General features: G+C 39.9%; 3 protein-coding genes across 5 annotated transcripts; 2 read left to right on the top strand and 1 right to left on the bottom strand.

Moving 5' to 3' along the window:
- The first annotated feature begins 166 nt into the window (after window positions 1-166).
- Window positions 167-6,398, top strand: LOC106650315 (protein yellow-like). Of its 2 annotated transcripts, none has more exons than XM_014368244.2 (3): window positions 167-322; window positions 4,236-5,671; window positions 5,741-6,398. In XM_014368244.2, the coding sequence occupies exons 2-3, from the start codon at window positions 4,553-4,555 to the stop codon at window positions 5,939-5,941; spliced, it is 1,320 nt and encodes a 439-aa protein (XP_014223730.1). In that variant the 5' UTR covers window positions 167-322; window positions 4,236-4,552; the 3' UTR covers window positions 5,942-6,398. The 2 variants fall into 2 exon arrangements, with proteins under 2 accessions (XP_014223730.1, XP_014223731.1); XM_014368245.1 differs by lacking the exon at window positions 167-322 and adding an exon at window positions 848-1,126.
- A 708-nt stretch (window positions 6,399-7,106) lies between these two features.
- LOC106650446 (zinc finger protein 32-like) lies at window positions 7,107-8,336 on the bottom strand (the record flags this gene model as incomplete). The annotated part of the gene is made up of 3 exons (XM_014368434.2): window positions 8,163-8,336; window positions 7,978-8,092; window positions 7,107-7,907 (listed from the first exon to the last, which is right to left on the bottom strand). Coding segments are annotated over exons 1-3 (942 nt in total), but the record flags the coding sequence as incomplete, so codon positions are not given.
- A 1,821-nt stretch (window positions 8,337-10,157) lies between these two features.
- Window positions 10,158-13,272, top strand: LOC106650411 (major royal jelly protein 3). Of its 2 annotated transcripts, XM_023460490.1 has the most exons (5): window positions 10,158-10,293; window positions 10,592-11,020; window positions 11,355-11,533; window positions 11,923-12,558; window positions 12,651-13,272. In XM_023460490.1, the coding sequence occupies exons 2-5, from the start codon at window positions 10,819-10,821 to the stop codon at window positions 12,879-12,881; spliced, it is 1,248 nt and encodes a 415-aa protein (XP_023316258.1). In that variant the 5' UTR covers window positions 10,158-10,293; window positions 10,592-10,818; the 3' UTR covers window positions 12,882-13,272. The 2 variants fall into 2 exon arrangements, with proteins under 2 accessions (XP_023316258.1, XP_014223874.1); XM_014368388.2 differs by lacking the exon at window positions 10,158-10,293 and having other exon boundaries at window positions 10,384-11,020.
- The last annotated feature ends 330 nt before the right edge of the window (window positions 13,273-13,602 follow it).

The raw sequence follows: 13,602 nt of genomic DNA on the forward strand, positions 1-13,602 counted from the left end.
AGTGGCAAAGTGTAAAATTGCACTCCACGCTCTCGTAAGGCAAACACGCGAGAGATAAAACATTGGTCGAAAAGAAAAGAAAAAAATTTAACGCTCTCTTTTCATGACGATGTGCAAAACACATCGTCACTTCAGAAATAAGCGTACAGACGAGTCGGCATCGTGTCGTGTGCGGCAGATTATCTCCGCGGTTTCTATAATACGTTCAACATTTTTCACAAAAAACATCCATTTTCGTATTGGCAAAAAGACGTGGTTCGCGCGATAAAGCATCGATAATTAGTTTAGTCTGGTACAGCTCATCATCCGCACAAATATTTCCGTAAGTAACTAGATTTTATATCGTAGTTCTTAACGTTTTATGAAATCTCCTATCCGAGGGAGACCCCTTCATTTCGGGCGTTTACCAATCTGCGGACCTATTTGTCAAAGTTCGAGAGAGCCTGCATTGGTCAATTCAGTCTTTTTATGCGTATGCACTATATAAACGCTTTATACGCGTAGATAAAAGAGCTAATACTTAATGATTCTTTCTTTCCTTTTTTCTTTTTCTTTCCTTTTGTTGTCGGTACAGTCGTGCGTCTCCGATCGATCGGTCACGCTCTCCGTTCTCCACAAACTTATATATCTCGAAACTTGTGCAAAGTATCCGCTTTGCCGGTATCCGCGAATAGCAGCAGCAACGGCAGCTGCCACTGCGTTACGGGAGACTTGAGCTGTGCAGAAGCAGAGAGCAAAAAAAAAAACTCGAACGACTGTTCTATATATTCCGCGCGGACTATACGATCTTGTCTAGGTATTAATAATAACCAGGCTCGAGGAAATTCAGTCGGATCAGAACCGCCATGAGGATTAGAAGCGTCGGCAGCGTTAATAGTATCGGCGATTCGCGATCATGCTCTACGTTGCTGCGTCTTGTGTCTGTGCCCGTGTCGTTCGAAAGCCAATAACGTCCCACGCGAGATGAGCCGATTTTAAGTGCGTCTATTCTAGAATAATACGTACGCAGCATGTGAATCGTCGCCGAGTGTGTGCATCGACGAAACATCGTTGCCGATTTTCAGAATTTACGGTCGATACATCGTAAAAGGCAAAAACGTTTTATGCTCGGAGCGCCGCTAAGAAGGTTCGATTTTTAATTGTATTGTTCTCATAAGTTTCGAGCAGACGTGTGTGATTTATTTATTAACGGCAATAGTCGTCATTTCACTCCTCTCGAGCCTCTGCCAAGTTCTCTACTCCGTGCGGCAGTGAGAATCCTATATCTCTCGGTGAATGAGTGAAAGACTCAAAACAATAGCTCTACGGCAGCTATAATATCCGACCAAGCGTGCAGCCGAACTTCACGACGACGCAGTTCTTGAGCTGTCTGTATACTTAAAAATTTCACGGTGAAAGTGATTTTTTTATCATTCGTTCGACAATGAAAAATGAACGATATGAGTTTCGAATCTTATTGATTCCTACTTTGGCGACTGAAAAGTTTCATATATTATGAAAATATAGATTACAGCATTCACCATCATTCTGATAGATATATTTTTTCTTCTCTTCGGAATCATTGAAAAATTTCCTTTTTTTTAATCTTTCCACCGGTCTGCTTTCTTAATCATTGGATTATATTCGCAAACGCAAATTTCAAATCTTATCGCGCGTAATCATTTGATTCCGCTCGAACATTGACAGTCAGATGTAAAATCAAGTAAAAAATTGAGAAATTTGTTTGTTTTTCCTAACGATCCATACCGAACAACGCATCGAACGCGCTAATAAAGCAATCAGGTCATTGGAACGAATAATCAATCAGTAGGCTTATTCATGCCAGCCGGTAAATGATGATTGCGTTTGCGCAAGTCATAATTGATGTTTCAAAGTATAAGGATTTCCACTGCGATTCTCACCACGGTGTTGCATTGTGTAGCGCGCTAATTTTTAAATATGTATCATAAGTATCGGGAAAATATTTTTTGAGTCACGCACTCGTGAGTACTTGCTTGCGTATACACGTCACCAAATTGACAAAGAAAAAATGAAAAAAAAAAAAAATTGAAAAACAGATTTTCTTGTCTATGGAAATTTCTCCGCACCAGCGCGTACACAAAAAGAAAGAATGTTAACTGCACTGGAGATTGCACAACGAACTCTCGCATGCACTCGCCACCTCGTATATACCAGCAGCGTCACCTTTGCTGCCGAAATTTTTATTACAAGCCACCGCCACCGCGCATGCAATTTAGGTTCGCGCATACACGTTCACTCGCTCTTAATATCCGGCCGATGAAAGAAACTCGCAAAGAAGTGACATAATAATGGTAGGCTCGCGCGTACATGCACACGAGAGAGGCCTTTCGTCAATTCGCCTGAGCGTTATGGAACTACGCGCGATATGCATATAGAAAACCAGTAGCATATACGCGCGAGGTGACAAATCGTTTCCAAAGAATTTCAAATTTTTATCCCGGGCCGCGATCTAAACGACCGACTAATTTTCCCGTGTATAATGATACATCAAGATGAAACGTCACGAGCATGGGTTTTACACGTTTATATATGGGTCAAAATAATACTTTTTTACAAAACCGTGCGCACGTATGTCACCGATCTTGACGCGCTTTTGGTATGTTATAGTACATGGTAAAAAGGTCCCAAAAAAAAATTTTTAGACCCCCTCCCCCCTCCTACCCCCCACTTCCGGTATAAACGTCCATTTTCGATCTATATTTTTTCTGAGGACATGAAGCAAGTAAAAAATCTGAAAAAATTCATAAAAATACTTTTCCACAATCCAAACAACCTTGAATTTTTTCAGATTTTTTGAGTGCTTCAGGCCTTCAGAAAAAATTATTGAAAATTTCAAAAATCGAGATACGGCGGTATGAGCCGATGTAGTACTCGGAAATTTTTTCAGTTATTTTTCGCATTAAAAAACATAACCTCAATTTTTTTCAGATTTTTTCAGATTACCTAACGCACCTTTTGAAGCCAAAAACCGATTTTTTTGACGAAAATAATTTTTTTAGGACAGTACGGAGCCTCGAAAAATCTGAAAAAAATTTTTTCTTGTTTTTTTCATCAAAATACGTAATCTCAAATTTTTTCAGATTTTTTAATTGAAGGCGATAGCTTCTAGGGCCGAAAAATGCTATTTTTAACAAAAAATGGTTCCTAGAACCCGATGGTTCCGGTGAAAAAATTTGAAAATATTTTTTTTGAATTCCTTGTCAAATTTTAATAAATTTTGACCGTTTCAAAAGTTCGATTGAAGCTTCCTAGCTCATTTTAGAGCATCAAACGAGTTTTATCATTCCTTAATGTCTTCAGAAACGTCTTCAGATATTTTGCACTAATCTTTGTCCTGCTCTAAAATGAGCTAGGAAGCTTCAATCGAACTTTTGAAACGGTCAAAATTTATTAAAATTTGACAAGGAATTCAAAAAAAATATTTTCAAATTTTTTCACCGGAACCATCGGGTTCTAGGAACCATTTTTTGTTAAAAATAGCATTTTTCGGCCCTAGAAGCTATCGCCTTCAATTAAAAAATCTGAAAAAATTTGAGATTACGTATTTTGATGAAAAAAACAAGAAAAAATTTTTTTCAGATTTTTCGAGGCTCCGTACTGTCCTAAAAAAATTATTTTCGTCAAAAAAATCGGTTTTTGGCTTCAAAAGGTGCGTTAGGTAATCTGAAAAAATCTGAAAAAAATTGAGGTTATGTTTTTTAATGCGAAAAATAACTGAAAAAATTTCCGAGTACTACATCGGCTCATACCGCCGTATCTCGATTTTTGAAATTTTCAATGATTTTATCTGAAGGCCTGAAGCACTCAAAAAATCTGAAAAAATTCAAGGTTGTTTGGATTGTGGAAAAGTATTTTTATGAATTTTTTCAGATTTTTTACTTGCTTCATGTCCTCAGAAAAAATATAGATCGAAAATGGACGTTTATACCGGAAGTGGGGGGTAGGAGGGGGGAGGGGGTCTAAAAATTTTTTTTTGGGACCTTTTTACCATGTACTATAACATACCAAAAGCGCGTCAAGATCGGTGACATACGTGCGCACGGTTTTGTAAAAAAGTATTATTTTGACCCATATATACTGCCGAGTGAAAACATAGTAATTAACGTGCTCTCTCATATGATCGCAATAATAAATAGTTTCCTTCACTCTCATTATTATTTATATGCATAAAACTTGCGCCGCAGCGAATTATTGTATGTTATATGTGTTTTCAGATACAGAAGAGAATCCAAGTCAGCGGGCAAAAGAGCGTGAAAAAGAGGCTATATCGTTTCGTTTGCGCTAACAAAAAAATTGCACTCCGCTCAGCAGTAGCAGCTATTATCTGCTGTCCGCGTTGCCGGAGCGGTAGAGTATTTATATACATCGCACTCGACCTGACTCGGCTCGGCTGCATTTCTCATCGCCACGCCAGCGGAACGAAGTTGTCAAGAGCAAGGATTCTCGGCCTCGCTGCGCTGCTGCTACGACCGCAGTCATCATCCCATACCTTGGTCGCGAATCATCCGGCCGAAGGAACGCGCGAGTCACGATGCTATCTTTCGGTGATCGCGTTTGCCTAGTTCTGATCGTCGCGGTCACAGTCGCGTCGGCGGCGAGCTTTCCCAAAGCCCCGGAAAAGCTCAAGATCGTCTACTCGTGGAAATCGCTGGACTTCGCCTTCGAGAGCGAGGCCGTGCGCGAGTCGGCTCTGCGCACGGGACGGTTCAAGCCCGGCGCGGCCATTCCCATAGACGTGGACGTGCACTACGGGCCGGACGAGCCGCGAGTCTTCGTGACGATGCCTCGGCTTGAGATCGGCATCCCCGTGACCGTCGGCTACGTCACGGACGGCCTGTCCAAGGAGGGCAATCCTCTGATCGCCCCCTACCCCAACTGGCAGTGGAACAAGCTGGGCAGCTGCGACGCCCTGACGAGCGTCTACCGAGTGCAGGTCGACGAGTGCGAGCGTGTCTGGGTGCTCGACACGGGCAAAGTCGGCGAGGAGCAGGTCTGCCCGCCGCAGCTGCTCTCGTTCTCGCTGCGCAGCAATCGGCTGCTGAGCCGCTACCGCGTGCCGAGCTCGCAGTACGAGGAGGACTCGCTGCTGGTGACCCCGGCGGTCGACGTCAGGCGCGTCGACCCGGCCAAGCAGTGCGTCGAGACCTACGTCTACCTGGCCGACGTCACGGGCTTCGCCCTGATCGTCTACGACCATCGCGAGCAGCGATCCTGGAAGATCGTCAACAATCTCTTCTATCCGTATCCGCCGCACGGCACCTTTGAAATCAGGGACGAGAACTTCGACCTGATGGACGGCATTCTGGGCATGGCGCTGGGCCCGCAGAAGCCCAACGGCGAGCGCATCCTTTACTTCCACTCGCTGGCCAGCGTCGTCGAGTCCTGGGTGCCGACCTCCGTCTTGAGGAACTACAGCCTGTTCCGCAACAACAGCGAGGCGTCGCCTCGCTCCTTCCAGCCCTTCGCCATGGAGAGATCCAGCCAGTCCGCAGCCGAGGCCATGGATCGCAACGGCGTCATGTTCTTCGGCCTCATGAGCGATCTCGCCATTGCCTGTTGGAACAGCAAACACTATCCCGAATTCGGTGGCAATAACATCGAGAAGCTCGTCGTCAACGAGGAGACCTTGCAGTTCGCCTCGGGTGTTAAGGTTAGCCGGAGGATAAAATCGATTTTTCAATATTTTCTATTACCTAAAGCGACGCTTTTGATCTCGCAGGTGGTGAACGGAAAAAACGGCCGACAAGAGTTATGGGTGTCGACCGCCTCGTTTCAGCGCTACATGAGCGGAAGTCTGCATCCGAACGAGACGAATTTCCGCATCCAGGCAGGCTTCGTGGACGAGCTCGTGCGAGGCACACAGTGCGACGTGACGACCCTCGATTCCATAAGCCGATACCCGACCAAGGTGTCTAAATGAAGGTCGTTTCGGTACCGCGGCAAGTTTTTCAACGACAACAACGACGACGTTAACGACGATGACAACGACGATTGGTGGGTTGGCTACTTTCCCCGACATCGTTTCAGCTTCGAGGACGACTCGAGTTTTGACAACGATCAGCACCACAATTACGGACAGAGACTGAGTCCTTCATCTTCTTACTTCCCGTGGTACCGCGATAGCGCCGCCTTAGCTGCCGCCAGACCGACTCGCAGAATAGTTCGACCTGTCTCGTACAGCTCTCGTGTCGATCATGGACGATAAAATAATTGTGTATCCAAATTCGCGAGTGCTTAAACTTTCGACATATTTTCAATGTGATCGATATTGATGCTCAATTTTGTACATTCATTGTACAGTTTTGTTAATGTGTTTTATACTTTTTATACAGTAACTCAAAACATTTTACAATTTTTAAAAACTTTTTTAAGTATACTATTGTAATCCTTACTTATTATTAATAATATTATTGTATATAATTTTTTTTTTGGTCCAAGGCCATTGCATTTTTTGACAAATTACATGAAAATACCTAGATAATAAATGTTTTTTAAAGTTCTAGTTATGCAAAAGCTAGAAATGACAATATGAATAATACGGCAAAAATTAACGAATCAGTAAACATTTGAGTTTTTTGTTAGGGTTTTCATCTTCTTTAACTCTTCAAATGTCAACCATTCTTTAATTTTTTTTTCAGAATTTAAATAAATAAGAGTAAACAATTTTTTTCCACTTCTCATTTTCTTCATATTTTATTTATATTTAAATTTATACATAAGTGAATAAAATATTTGAGCATGAAAAAACCTATAGGAATGGATAAGAGTAATTTTTTATTTGCATGCAAATAAATGCTGAATCGATGAAACAAATGGGAAAGGCAAAAGAATACATTTTTTCTAATGTTGATTTTTGCATACTAGACCATCAATAGGTATATGGTATGTACTTTATTTGTGTGTGTATTGAGATTACTTTTTTGTCCAAATGATTTGTGACAAATTTCACAATCAAAAGATTTGCTACGCATATGTACAGTACTTATGTGTTTCTTGAGGTAACTTTTATCTCTAAATGATTTGCGACAAATATTACACTCAAATGGTTTGCTACGATTATGTACTGCATTTATGTGAGTTTTGAGGTGATTTTTATATCCAAATGATTTGTGACAAATGTCACATTCAAAGGGTTTGCTATGACCATGTACTTGGTTCACGTGACGTTTGAGAGTACCTTTTTCTCCAAATGATTTGCGACAAATATTACACTCGAATGGTTTACTACGATAATGTACTGTTCTTATGTGTCTTTTGAGATTACCCTTTTCTCCAAATGATTCATGACAAATTTCACATTCGAAGGGTTTAATTCGATCATGTACTGTTCTTATATGTTTTTTGAGATTACCATTTTCTCCAAATGATTCATGACAAATCTTACATTCAAAAGATTTGTTACGATCATGTATTACTTTTATGTGAATATTGAGGCGATTTTTGCGGCCAAATGATTTGTGACAAATGGCACATTCATGTCGTCTGATGCTCTTGTGGGTCGTATTGACATGTGTTTTTAAGTTTGCTTTTTCTTTATCCGTTATGCTACGCATTTTGTACTCATTAGATAATTTAGTTTGAGAAGCTTTTCTAACTATTTTAACTTTCTTATATTCTTTAAAATTCAATCGAGGATTTATTTGAAATTGACAGTTATTATAATAATCAAAATTCTTCCGTATCAAAATGATTAGACTTCTTTCAAAGTAACTGGTCTGAATTTTGTTTTCTATTTTTACATCAGGTAGGTAACTTTCATACTCAAATTTGCAGATTTTTGTTGAAAGAGACCGTAATTCAGGTTTGACATATTTGCACTCAAAATCTACAAATATTTTTTCATCAAACATTTCTTGTAACGCAATATTCTCATTTGTGTGATTTGCCTAAAATTAAAATTGTGTAACAGTTTTTGGTAGTGAGAAACTAGAACAGAATCTAAATTATTGAACTCACCGATGATTTATAAAACGAGAATGTTTTAACGTTTTTGACCTCGAGAAAATCCACTACATCGAACTTATAGTCGTCACCTGCATCTAGCCCAATATCGTTCAACTCGTCCTTTATCCTGAAGAATAAACACGTTTAATGAGGCGATTTCTTTAAAATAATGCACGACTTGCCCAAAAAATTTATACCTAACTGTATCCTTTCTGCTTTCCATTACTCGCTTAATTTTTTGCACTAAATGTGAATTTTCACTAAGTACAGGAAACTATTCGAGGTTATGTGCTTCGAGTAGTTAACACCGTATCTCAATAATAAATACTCGACCCATACTACTTTATTATTTGTAAGCACTTGCTTACCAAGAAATTTAGCTCTTAACCAGCGACTGAACGCGCTACCGAGTCGACCGCACAATTGTGATAAATCCTTGTCGATATTTCCCCCTCCACCGTTGACTGGCTGTACGCACTTATTTACAGCTATATTATACGTAAGCATTCTCAGTTCCAGGTCTAAATTTGGCTTACTCACACGAGTGATGTATACAGAAAAAGAATTCTCAAAAGAACAAAATATATTTTTGGATCTACTTCGATCTTTATTGAAAAACGTAGAAAAACGCCGAAAAAAAAACAAAAACAGTGGAAAATAGCAAAAAATGACTGAGCAAGCGAAAAAAGGTCTGCTTGCCTGGTGCCAGAAAATTGTAACAGAGGAGTTAGAGCTTTTTTTCGTGTCAAAGCATCCTTCGTTTATTCAATCGTATATAAGTCTTTTTCACGTACGCCACCGCTGGCCTCCAGGAAAATCAGTCAATGGACTAGTAGTGACGACTGTGTAATAGATCCTGTTGTGTTATTTTCAACTTTTTCGTTTTTTCTATTTTTTTCTCTCGCAGAGTTGAAGTAGATTTTGTACAGTGATTGTAAAAAAGGATCAATTAAGTTTTAAAACGAAATAAAAAATGTAGGGATTTGATATTTTAGAAGTTATACAGTGAAAACGAAATATCGTTTTCTTTTCATTTTTAGGAATGTTGCTCATAACTTTAGCAATCATGTAATTAAAAAAGATAGATTATAAGTATATAAATATAATAAGCGCCACGCCTCTCTCGCTAACATCGCTTAGTTGTTGGGAGCTTTCGTAAGAAATTCCGGAGAAACAAGAATTTTACAATAAATGAATGTAGTATTCAATGTATATAAACAATACAATTTTTTTTAGAAATGTAATTTAAATTTTAAGATTCAAAAAGTAGAATTTTTAGGAATTTTCCCTGCATCCATCATACGAATAAAGAAAAAATTTCGATCGAAAATCATGTACATAAAATTGCATTAGAGAATTAGGTCTAAACATAATATGCCTTAAAACGAGCCTTCACAAAAATGAGAAATAATTGTTATTAAAAGATGTGCGTGGTTTTTTTTGAAAATCAAATTGTAGAACTTGACACAGTTTAAGAGCTGGTTTTTGGAATATATGAGTAGTAATTTTAACAGCAAAAATAAGTTTTTTATTACCATTTATAAATAAAAGTAAGAGCTATAATTCTTTTATGAGGAAGTTCTTTGACAATGTATTGACAAATTGGTTTTTTATTATTTATTGCTAGTTTAGGATTATTCAGAAGCAAGGACTATAATCATCATTCTAATTAACTGGCAGTAATTTTTAATGGTCGACAAAAATATAAATAATTAGGCACACATTTTCGCGTTCCCATAATAATTCATCATTGAAATTGAAAAATCTCCGTATAAACTTTTTACCAATTTGGTTATAGTTTTAAATTAATTTTTCTCTATTTTTATCTTTCCACACTATATGAAATAGAAAAATATTGAAACTATTTACCTGTACTTAGTAATGATGAAAAAGATTTTATTCAAAGTAAAATTTTTTGTGGCAGTAGATGTTTAATTCATTTAAACTTTTAATTAAATAGCTAAAATGCTCAATCGGGAAAATTGTCTGGGGTTTCAATTGCTAAATATTCCTACAAGTATTGAGAAGGAAAAAAAATAAAAACCCAATTCCACGATCGTAGATGTTTTTTGCGTATTCAACATAAGCGTTAATTTTAATTCAGTCGGATATCGGACGTGAATTTGCATATACAAGCGAAACATGTGAAGAGAGTCAATAGCGGTCAAGCGAGATCGTGAGCTCAATCAACTAAGAGCCTTGAACAATCAAATATCATTTATAACTGGCCACTGGGAAACACTATAATATGTAAAGCATAATAAATGACGTAAAGCCTACTCAAGTTTGTAATTCATCACAGAACAAGAACTTGTACTACAATATAATGTAAGTAAGCGAATACATATACTATTGAAGAATATAAAATTTGGACGATATATGAGTGACTATTCAGTCTCGTATCGCGTTCGCGAAAGATTGGCTGAGCGTGAACTCGGGTTTTTTTCTTCGCACAACTTATCGTCTAATTTGCGACTCTTACGAACTTTGAATAAAAAAAAATAGTAATAAGATCAACACCCGCATACGAGCGCGCGCGAAAGTATAAATACTTTATCCCGTGACAGTCAGACGCGCTTATCGCATCATTCGAGGAGCAACGTACATGTGAAGTAATACTTTACAGCCAGTTGATAAGCCGTTTGACCGGAGAAGATCGTGTGCGCGTGTGCTTTCCACCCAGCTATTCTTGCGAGATATTCGCCGGACTGCTCTCCGTTTTAGTTTCTCTTTGTTGCTCGCGAAAAGAAGAAGGAAGCAGTAGCAACACGGAGGAGAGAATATTTTTCCGCAAAGATACATCCTTGGTCAAGTACAGCGACTCCACGACGAGCATCTATAGGCGCGCTCGCCATGTACCGAATCGCTTTATTGCTGCTGCTAATCAGCTCGGCGCAGGCCCAGCCGGCTAAACAGGACAAGCTCCGCACGATCTACGAGTGGAAATATTTAGATTACGAGTGGCAGTCCAAGGAACAAAAAGATTTTTACGTCAAGAATGGATTGTACGATCCGAGAAACATGACTCCGATCGATGTCGACTATTGGAATCCATGTAAATAAAAATTTTCTTTTTTTTGTAATTTTCGAAAATTATATACTTAATCTTCGTGACGAAAATTTATAATACCACTCCACGAAGGAAAAATTTATAGTGAATAAGAAAATGGTAATCGGTAAAAAAAGATTATTAATTGACGATAATTGATGATAGTTTTTTTAACGATCGAAACCGGCTTTACTACTATCGAGACGTATAGATGCAAACGTAAATAGAGAGCATAGATCGCGAACTTTGATCATTTTTATTCTAAAATCTTATTTACATCATTGACTAGTGTGATTCAACTACTTCGATGTGTTTTTTGTAATACGCTTTTGATACACAGCCGATTACATTGCCAAGACGTTCGTGACGGTTATCCGACAACCAGGTGTACCAGCGAGCGTTCACACCGTGAGCAATGTGCGCGGAGACGGAGGTTATCTGCTCAAGCCTTATCCCGACTGGACCTGGTACGACAGAGGCAGCGGCTGCAACGGAATTATCAGCACCTACAGAGTGGCAGTGAGTGAATGAGCACATCACCATAATGACCGCATTGCTTATCGTTATTATTCAAGCTCTTAGATACAAGAAAACGTGTCATGAAAATTTGAAAATTATGCCAAACTACTCATGAGTTATTTTAAAAATACTTGAATTGAGCTTCGGGGAAAAACTTTAAACAAAAATATCAGATCAGTCGTAATTATGGTCAATTTTGAATACTTTTTTTTTAACACCAGTCCAAGAACGCAGATACACTTTATGTAATGTTCACGACTATGATGCAAGACAAAGTTTTAAGTTTCAAATTTTCTCAAAAATATTTTCTGCTTTTCCATTTGAAATCAAGCAAAAACTTTGATATGCTTCGATCGGTACGAGGATAATTTTTCACTTCAATCGCGCAGATCGACCGGTTCCATCGCTTGTGGGTACTCGACACCGGCAAGATCGGCAGGCAGATAATGTGCCCCGCCAAGCTACTCGTCTTCGATCTGATCACGGACAAATTGATCTCGAAAATGGAGATCCCGCTTAACGTGTCGTACGCCAAGAACGGCGAGGGTCTCCTCGTGACGCCGATCGTCGAGACCTTCGGCCGCAGCCTGGACAACGTCACGGTCTACATGGCCGACGTGCAGGGATTCGGTATGGTCGTCTTGGATCCACAGTTCGGCTTCCATCGTCTCGAGGCCGACGTTTTCGGGCCCGAGCAGAGCCTCTCCAACTTCGAGATCGCCGACGAGCGATTCGACCTGCCCGATGGCGTGCTCGGCATGGCGCTCGGACCCAGGCTCCCGGGCAAGGAGAGAATACTGGCCTTCCGACCCTTGGCCTCGAGGTCCATGTACGCGGCCCACACCCAGGTCCTGCTGAGAAGCCGATACGGCGACACGATCAAGTATTATCGAGGCTTCAACGTACTGCCCAGCCAAGCCTCGGCCATGGCTTTCAGCGACGATGGAATTCTGTTTTATGGTTTGACCGGGCAAACGGGCATCGGTTGCTGGCACGCCAACGCGCCCATGGAAGCCAAATTCTTTGTAAGTCTAGATAAGTTTTACAATTCGATGATTGCAAGTGCCCGATCCAGATTATATTTATAAATTTGTTTTATTTTCAATCTGTCGCGCAGGACATTGCATTGGTCGATCGCGAGCGTCTGCAATTCGTCAGCGGCATGAAAGTCATCAATAAATTGAAGAACGGAAAGAGGGACGCAACGAAGCAACGAGTCTACATGATGTCGAATCGCCTGCAAAAGATCTACAACGCCAATATGAATTTCAACGAGGTCAACTTCCGTATCACGAGCATCGACGTTGACGATCTCGCTAGAGGAACCAGTTGCGAAAAGTTCCATTGATTATTATCCGATCTGAACAATTTTTTCCGCCTGCCGTATCCAATTTTACAACTTTGTACTATAAGAAAAAAAATGTTAATGAAGGAAGTGTTAAACGCGGGCCTGCATCATACGTAGAAAGTGGATCAATCGCTAATACGATGTATGTATCGTACCGTATAGATGGGTGGTATACGCTTTTATTGCCTCGAATGAAAATCATTTAGCCTTAAATCTCGATAGCCGTTGCGAGGAGAGCGCGAGCCTGTAGAGCTCTCGTCTTAGTCATGGAAATTTTTATACTTCTTTTCACTCATTATCAATAAACGTTCATTCGATTTTATTAGATTAGTATCTAAAAATGAAATTTTCACCGAACCTCCATTTATTTTTCCTAATAATATACGCCAACGTAATAAAAATCGACGCACCTAAATAAGTGAAAAAAGGAAAAATTCGGTGGTAATTATTGCAGATAGAGAGAAAGAAACGGCAAAGTCTTATGTCGTCTGCCGTATAGAATAGTTCCATCATCGTATAATGGAAGAGCTGTTCCGCCGCTGCTTCCTTCGGCGTCGCCAACGCCACCGCGAGCAAATGCAATTGCATCGGAGAACGAAGCGCGTTGCGAAAGTGTCCTTACCTAACGCGTACACATGCCGTATGCACATATAGCATCGCGCTGGCATGATATACACGAGTCGATTCTCTCACACGGAGCAGAAGAGAAAGACAAAGTATA

The sequence above is a fragment of the Trichogramma pretiosum genome, unplaced genomic scaffold (assembly GCF_000599845.2).
Source record: "Trichogramma pretiosum strain Unisexual culture from Peru unplaced genomic scaffold, Tpre_2.0 scaffold5, whole genome shotgun sequence".
Classification (NCBI taxonomy): Eukaryota; Metazoa; Arthropoda; class Insecta; order Hymenoptera; family Trichogrammatidae; genus Trichogramma; species Trichogramma pretiosum.

What these genes read in the sequence shown, in the direction of transcription:
- LOC106650315 (XM_014368244.2), top strand. Translation starts at nt 4,553, where the DNA reads ATGCTATCTTTCGGTGATCGCGTTTGCCTAGTTCTGATCGTCGCGGTC. An exon ending in AGTTCGCCTCGGGTGTTAAG is followed by an intron (nt 5,672 to 5,740) that starts GTTAGCCGGAGG and finishes TTGATCTCGCAG; the next exon opens with GTGGTGAACGGAAAAAACGG.
- LOC106650411 (XM_023460490.1), top strand. Translation starts at nt 10,819, where the DNA reads ATGTACCGAATCGCTTTATTGCTGCTGCTAATCAGCTCGGCGCAGGCC. An exon ending in TGTCGACTATTGGAATCCAT is followed by an intron (nt 11,021 to 11,354) that starts GTAAATAAAAAT and finishes TTTGATACACAG; the next exon opens with CCGATTACATTGCCAAGACG. An exon ending in TCAGCACCTACAGAGTGGCA is followed by an intron (nt 11,534 to 11,922) that starts GTGAGTGAATGA and finishes TCAATCGCGCAG; the next exon opens with ATCGACCGGTTCCATCGCTT.